The sequence below is a fragment of the Triticum aestivum genome, chromosome 3B (assembly GCF_018294505.1).
Source record: "Triticum aestivum cultivar Chinese Spring chromosome 3B, IWGSC CS RefSeq v2.1, whole genome shotgun sequence".
Classification (NCBI taxonomy): Eukaryota; Viridiplantae; Streptophyta; class Magnoliopsida; order Poales; family Poaceae; genus Triticum; species Triticum aestivum.
Window position 1 is genome coordinate 60,648,583 of NC_057801.1, and position 8,404 is coordinate 60,656,986.

An 8,404-nucleotide genomic window follows, 5' to 3' on the forward strand; every position below is an offset into this window, starting at 1 on the left:
GTTGGGCGCCGTGGTGGCATCGACGATAGCTAGACCAAGCAAGGTTGATGCATCAGTACAGTTCTGAAGATGGAGCGGTGGCAGTTGGCGGCGGCGGCCTCTGAGAGCACGCCGGACCAGTGTGTGCCCCAGACCCGGCAAGTGGCTAGGTTGGGGTCTCAGGTCTTAGATGTTAGGCTTGGCTGCGATGTCTGTTTGGTATTAGGCTCAGGCTATCTGCGCCCCTTCATCAACTGGATAGGTGTAGCAACATTTGTTGTTTAGACGGCGGCTTTAGTCTTACTATTGTATGACTTTGTAAGGTCTTGTGAGAATAATTAATAAAGTGGCCGTATGCATCGTCCAGATGCAGAGGCCGGGGGTCATCCTCCTTTTCTAAAAAAACATGCATTGCTATGGAGAAAAAAATATAGGATCACCAAAATGCAACTTTCTCATTTCCTAATTAATATGGGGCACCTTGTTCCACCATCAACTATCTTTTCACTCAAGAACCAACAAAACCTAGTTTAGTTTGACAATCAAATGGCATAAAATAGTCCTTCATATCTACTCTTATGCATTGTGGGTGGACAGATTATGATAAAAAAAACAGCATTATTCAATTCCTTGCGCATATCTAAGTCAAAAGATGAAACGACGGTAATCATCCAATTCAAAGGCGAAGAAGATCCATAATTTAGTTAGCATATCTGAATGAAAAGAATAGTCATGGTTAAACTGAATAAAACATTGAATCGCTGCTTCTGCAGTTGTGTCCACTGTGATCTTTTCTCTAACCAAAAAAAATTAAATAGCAACTTTTGAGTAAAGTCTATGTAGGGGCACCATTGGCTCTCCAAGGTCACTACTAATCAAAGTATACTAGGTGTTGGGGCGCGCCTCTTGAGGGGGAGCTGGGCGTTGCCTGGTTGTACTCGCCCCTTGGACTATCCTTTTTATTGTAATTAGCGTTTGGGATGGTATCTTCATCGGACAAACTTAAGAGCAGGAAAAGAAATATACAGTGTAGATAGAAAGCCCATTATGGATCTGGACATGAAACGGCTGACTGATAACAATGCTGTTAACATAAGTAGTAGTTCTTGAAAAGCATGATACAAGAGTGCACAAAAGAGGAACATAGGTCATGACAGGATATAGCATAATTAGGAGTACTTAGTAGTGCATTATATTAGATTAGATTGACACAGGGGCTGCAGTGTCTTCGACTGTGCAAGCTAGTGAGGTACGTTCTGGGTCTTGTATGGCGGCCAGAGGAGGAGGAAACGCTTCTCTAGCCATACGAGTCAACCGATTGAAGTATGGAATTTTGCCATAGTTGTAAGCAAACAATATAATCTTTGCATTTGAACCTTAGTGAATATTGAGAAAAATTATTAAGTTTAGCTAATCAAAGTAAAATGATCAGATATTTCGTGCGAAGCACATTTCATAATTCTGTAATGTATATGCTCTTTGTACTACTGCATTGGTATAAAAAATAACTATCGATGCCACGTCTTGGAGATCATCATGGGTCGAGTGTCAGCATGCTCTTGTTGACAAGTTTTGGAAGGATAAAAAATGCCTAGTATTAACATTGTATAGATTACACGATTGCGCATTCAGGTGGCATGCTGAATGGGGATTCAAGTATTCTAGCGTTTATTTGACTGATGTATAAAAGAAGGCCGTTGAATTAAGTCAAGAAGCGCCTAATCATACAAGGAGGGTCTTCTTCTAAATTTTTTTTGCAGGTGATACGAGGAGAAACTTAACAAGTAAGCAACCAGAAGTCATGATGTTATTTTTGGGCTTTGGTCTGTGAAAACAGAGTTGGGCTGAGCATTTGCCATGGGTCAGGCGGATGGTTTTTTGGGCCTCTGCTGGAAGGACCTAGTGGGTCAGTTTTTATGAGGGTTATATTTTTGTGGAAAAAAGAGGTCAGCAGTGTGTTGACCAAGCTCTGAATGAGACGGACGGCGGCAGGCAGTGGATTTGGGCGAGAAAACAGCGGTGGCGGAGCAGGAGGTGAAATTCCAAGCTCAGATCAGGCGGCGCACCCTACTTCGCTGGCCGGCTACGCCACGGATGACGTAGCCGCAATCCCACTTACCAGTCACGTACTACCAGGTCAGTGATATAGGATTCGTACCTGATATGGTTATGGTGGGGATCCGTTCACCGGTTTGGGTTAGGACCGAGCCGAAGGACGGGCGGTGATGCCGGCCGGCGGCAGGGTGGTGCGGGTGGGGCCGCCGCTGTCGGCGAAAGTTCGTTGTGCCTGTGATGACAAGGCTTTTAGGGTACATATTATTATCAGATTATTTGCTCTTGCTGAAAATATCTAAGAACAAAAGTCTTAACCTTTATATAATATCCAATGATAATGATATAGTCATGAAGAAGAGTGGCTTTCAGGGTACATATTATGATCAAATTATTTGCTCTTTATTATTTACTGCGACATCGAGAATCATGAAAAAGAGTGATGACAATTATATGCATAGGTAAGTATGTACGTCATCAACCGGGAAGGCAAAATGTAAATCAGTTAGTACTCTATGTAAGGCAAAATGGATAGAGCACAGTACAATCAGGAAGGCAAAATAGAAAAGAGATAGTAAGATAGATTAATATATAATGGATGTATTGATGACCAAGATATTCATGTATCTGATACAGTAAGCGAAAGTGAATCTTAATGTGCATTTAGCACATGCGGAACGCCAATCGATTCATGATCTGCTGCAGCACTTCTAAAACAGGGAACTCATTTGTTGTTTCTTTGCAGATAATTGTATTTTAAATGGCACAAACAAGCTCAGTTCTTGTTTGAAAGGGCACATCACAGTAGAATTGATTGGAAATCCACCTTCTTTTATATTTGTTTATGCAGGGAGTGCATAACAATTAAAAATTCTCCATGCTTTTGCAATAAACTAAATGCGCCTGCTATACAGTAGACTGACTTGCATATAGCATAGTCAGTCTATGCAATTTTCCAAGTACACCTAAAATCTTCTATTTATACATTCATATCATAACAGTGTATCCACAAAAAGAACCAACAATGCTATGCTAATTCTTAATCATGTAGGAAGGTCCTACAACCTTCAGACTACACAAGTTTGGAAAAAAACTATATAACAATTTTAGTTTCTCTATGATTTTGGCTATTTCAAATTATACTAAATAAAATGTCTTGCATAACTGACCACCCAGGTCAGTGTGTGCACTTCTAAGTACATCTAAATTATGCCCAATAGGCAAACATAGTCAGGTAACCTCAAATTTACATTTCACTCAACAGAACACCATGTTTGCAATGGGCAATAGTTCTCACTTTCTCTAATGCAGCTCAGTCAACACCAGTCTATACACATGTTGATTATGTAAAAAAATCAGAATGCAATCCCATAAAGACGAGCTTTCTGTCAAAATTTCAGAATGCATGACCATATTGTCAAAAATTTCAAAAAACAAGACACCTTTATGCGGGCAGACATATAACAATCTTGCTCAAAATTTCTAAGAAGAGAAATAAGAACCATCCGAACCATCTTGCTTGGAGCATTATACAAGAAAATCTACAGTACACTGGTATTTGTTGTTTCTCTGTAGATAACTGAATTTTAACCGTCAGCAACAAGTTCAGTTAAGTTCATTTCCTATTAAAGCATACAGCACAGCTCAATTTATTTCAAATTAAATTCTCATCAGAATATCTAAGAAGAAGAAGAAGGATGAAGTTGCTTCAAATCTCATACAAGAAAAAACACAATAAAAGGAAGCGGCAAGGAAAAGCGCTGAAAATCGAACCTGAAGAGAAAGATGATCCTTTGAGCACATGAAATAGCAAGGCAAATCTGACGACGAACTGATTAGTGCGATTTCTGAAATAAGAAGAATGGACACGCATCAGTAGAACACAAAAGAGGACAAAGCAAATCCCATCGGCTCTTAGAAGCAGCAAACAATAGAGCCATGGCACACACGCACTCATGACTCAAGCAACACAGGAAAGATCCCATATTGGAAAGAAGCAACAGTCACGCATTTCATCGAGCAGTTTACAAGCAGGGGAACGGGCAGCACCTCACCTCGGAAAAGAAGGAACAAACAGCCGGACGGATGCACGACAAAGCAGCCACAGGCACCCTACACACGAAAAGAAAGCGCAAGGAAGAAAGATTAACAGCTGAGTGGAGAGCGGGAGCAGCGGAAATTAATAACCGAACGAAAGAAGGAGCTCACCCTAACCAAACGCAACAGCAGTAGCGAGAGGAGCCATGAGGAAGTACAGCGGCGACGCGGCAAGCAGGCAACAAGCAAGGGCGATGGCGATGGCGATTGATGGCGAGCGACGGCAGCGGCGGGTGGAGTTGAGGCGGAACGAGGAGCAGAGAACGGAGAACGAGAGGCGACGGCTGGAGCGAGGCGGAAGGACGAACAGAGGACAACAGCGTGGGCTGTATATACAAGGAGCAGATAGCACGCAAGGGAGTGGCTCGATCCAAACGCAAACGACGCTCGGCAGGAGGTACAGCCCACCTGCGCGCCTGCACGCACTGAACTCGGGTGCGCACAAGGCCGCATACGCACCATGCGCACTGCCATCCACTTCGTGACACAGTCCATTGGCCACCCCACCTCTCATGTGCTTGTTATTGCAGTCTATGATCGCTGGGTCCGCGAGTTTGTGGGACCGCCGTGCAGTGGGTGCTGCCCGTGCGCGTTCGTCGTTCGCTGTTTCTTCCGCGCAGGCCGATTGGCCGGACGTCGCGCGCCGCGCGCGTATCCCAGTGCGACGCGACGTCGGTGGGTGAGGGGCGCTACTGCTTTTCTACCCATGCTCTCTGTACCCAGCTGCGTTCGTGGCCCTGGCTTCATGATGGTCCCGCATGGCAGTCTATCGGCGTCGACTTGGGCTGTGATTCTACTCTCCTACTCCTAGTTCGCTGCCAGGCTGCGTTGGTGGGCCACGGCTGCATGCGCACAGCGCCGTGCAGGGTTGGACGAAGGATCTGGCGGTGGCGTGCACAACAACTTTTCTTCGCTGCTTCCGGTCAACTCGGGTGTGCACTAAGCCTCGCCGACGCTGCGTACGCCCAAGGCCGCGAGAGGTCGCACATTACGCGACTGTTATTGTGTTTAATTCCATCGGCTTCCTTTCATCTTCACACAAATGATCAAATTCATCTCCATAGCTTGCAAAAAGAATGAGCTTACCAATATTCTGACTTTGGTCTATAGTACATTTAGAATAGTTATTAAAAGGACATTTATAATAGTTATTTTTGAACTACCAAAACAACAAAATATAGACGTGGTGTGTGACGTGATTTGTGATTAACATGCATTCAGAAGTTCTTTTGCATGCTCAAGGCGGCATGGAATGTTCAGCAAACAACTTACAGAAGGAACAAGAACTTGCTAAATTACAAAATATGCATATAATAGATATGGGCCTGCCCTGATTACTGACATAAGTGCAGCACATCTCTCCCCTTGCAATCACTACAAACAAATGACACAAATTAGGATTGGGCTATGGTACTGTACAAGATCACCTGTGAACATAAATCACGAATATAGTTTATCACCTGTGAACTTGCTCTTGCGCCGCCAATATTGTGTGTTACTTACGCGTATGTGCACAGGTATGTGAAGCTCGCCATCCGACCAGTCGCAACTCAGCCGGCCGTGCTGTCACCGATGACCGAGCTCTGCATCGACACAGCCACCGACACCCGAGCTCTCCACACAGAAGTATTTTGATTGTGAAAAAGGGCAAAATTTCCATGTTGTTTCCAATATAATAAAAATTAGCATGATCAATGGCAGATTGAATTGGCTAAACAGACAACTCCCATCTTTCCGAATCAACAAAGATTGCATGGCGGGGAACGAAGTGCTCATGGAACCAGACTAAATTCGCACCATTAGACATGGATGCTCACCTTGGCCTATGGAAAATAGCCTCTACCGGCGGTGGCAGGGACAAGGCAGGGCTTCGTCCCGATGAGATAAAGGGCAACCGTGGCTGGATCGTAGGAGGTTCTCCTCATTGGCCTCGGATGAAACAGGGATATGGGGAGGAGGGGGGCGGGGAGGTGGGCATCTTCACTTCGGCGTACGTAGAATAAGCGGTGGCTGGGACGAGGCCGAGATCGGATTCATCCCAGCGAGATTTCAGGCGACCGTGGCAGGATCGTATGATGGTCGTCCTCCATGGCAGATCGCGTAGCGGCAGGGAAGGAGGGAGGGGGTGGGCGATGTCTCAGGCGGCGGCGGGCGAGGGTAGCGCTAGCCGCTAGGGCATTCTCGTGTTGCACGGGAGCTGGGGAAAGGTTGGGCCAGGACAGGGGAGAAAACTGGGCTACGCTCGTTGTTTCGTTTTTTTAAAGGAAAATTAGCGCTCGCGGCGGGAGAGCGGTCGACGAAGGACGAAAGGGGCTTCGACGTAAGGGGGGAGACGGAACAGTATGTAATTTTTAGGTAGTAGAGATAAGCCGCCTTTTTCAATTATTTGTTGTGTCTGACAGCTTTTGTAGTGATTTTATCATGTGTGTATCTCTAGCTCGTGTATGTGGAGACCGATTGAAGATAATTGGGTTTAACAAAAATGGTTGATGCTTGCGTGTTGATAACATAATGACAAACACGTTCTTGTTTGTTGTTTCTTCAATAGATGGGCATGGTATGTGTTGTGAGCAAGTTCTTTTAGCGCTTTGAACTTCTTCTTTTCACTAGTAGAAAAACCCCTATTAGTCCCGGTTGGTGAGGGCTTTTTGTCCCGGTTCTTGAACAGAGACTAAAGGGTTGTTACTAATGTCCTAGACCTTTAGTACCGGTTCTAATACGAATCGGGACAGATGGGCCTCCACGTGGCCGGTGCGCCGAGCCCAGGCAGGAGGGCCACCAACCGGGACCAAAAGGCATCCACGCGTCAACATTTCAGTGGCTGGGGGTTTTTTTTTGAAAGGGGGCGGTGATGGGGTTGTGTACCTAGGGTAGGATCATGGACCTGATCCAAGTAACTTACCCTAGGACATCCTTAGAAGAGGTCGCCTTCCAGTCGACCAATGAGGACTCACTCGACTGGTCTGACGGACTCGACCACGAAGACTCACTCGACCACCAGGAGGTCAAGAGGCACTCTGCACTGCAACGGCCTGTAATCAAGTAGACTTTATGATAATAAAGGCCTTTATGTGGGGCGTTACCAGTAACGCCCCAGGCTTAACTCACCTTAAACCCTCTCCTACGTGGGCTGGCTAGGGTCCTGGCGCACTCTATATAAGCCACCCCCCTCCACAGGCAGAGGGGTTCGGCACCTTGTAATTCATACATTCATAATCCACTCGACCGCCTCCGGGCTCCGAGACGTAGGGCTGTTACTTCTTCCGAGAAGGGCCTGAACTCGTACATCCTTTGTGCTTACAACCTCTCCATAGCTAGGACCTTGCCTCTCCATACCTACCCCCCACTCTACTGTCAGGCTTAGAACCACGACAGTTGGCGCCCACCGTGGGGCCGGTGTTTTAGCGATTTTGTGGAGAAGTTGCGATTCTTCCGAGTACTCTCATCATGGTGTCTGCTGGAGTTTTGGTCAAGGGTCAAGAGATCCGTCTCGGCACTCTCACCTTCATCGCCGACGACTCCGCATGGCTCCAGGAGGCTCCACTCGACGTAGACGCGCTCCCCGTCCGCGGTGCGACGCATTTTCGCGCATGTGTCCGCGGCGTTCTGCTGCGACAACCATCGACCCAGTATCGGTCGGCTCCTCCATCGTCCACCCTCCCGGTCTCCCGCCAGCGCAAGCGCTCAGGCCGGTCGAGGCTTCAGCGATGGGTGAGTCACGCGGTGGCTCGCCAATCGGCTACTACACAAGTTGCGGCAATCGAGCCCAACGAATCTCTTTACGGCTTGTTCGATCAGTCGACTGGCTCCGGAGAGACTGCATCCGAGTGCGGAAGCAGTGATCCAGCGGCGGAAATCTTGATGGTCGACGGGCCCCACAGCCCTCCTGGCTTCGCCCGTGGCGGTGGAGCAGGTGGCGGCGGCGACCCTGCACGAGACTACGAAGAGTACCAGCCCGAGCCACTCGACTCTCTGCAAAGAGAAGAGCTTCGCCGCAGGAACAAAGATCCCCTGCGTATTCCCATCGCAGGAGAAACCCCCGAGGCTCGTGCCTTGGAGGAGGCGCGTCTGGCCAATTTGGCCGAGCGCACTCGACTGGAGAACCTTCAGCGAGCACTCGACGAGCGCGCGCGGCAACGAGTTCCCGACACCAGTCGACGTCAACTCTTCCCGCCGACTCAGGTATATCGAACCCCAATTCAGAATTTAGCAGCTGCGACCCGTATAGCAGAGTCCATTCAGCCTTCGCAGTCGGAAGCTGGCAGAGGTTTGCTGC

The 8,404-nt window shown here is 47.4% G+C and overlaps 1 protein-coding gene across 1 annotated transcript; it reads right to left on the reverse strand.

Annotated features, from left to right (window-relative positions):
• Nucleotides 1–262: 262 nt before the first annotated feature.
• Nucleotides 263–4,590, reverse strand: LOC123067298 (uncharacterized). Its single transcript, XM_044490156.1, has 4 exons — nt 4,240–4,590; nt 4,086–4,143; nt 3,805–3,878; nt 263–2,266 (listed from the first exon to the last, which is right to left on the reverse strand). Exons 1-4 carry the CDS (start codon nt 4,588–4,590, stop codon nt 2,177–2,179), a joined length of 573 nt encoding a protein of 190 aa, XP_044346091.1. The 3' UTR covers nt 263–2,176.
• Nucleotides 4,591–8,404: the final 3,814 nt, after the last annotated feature.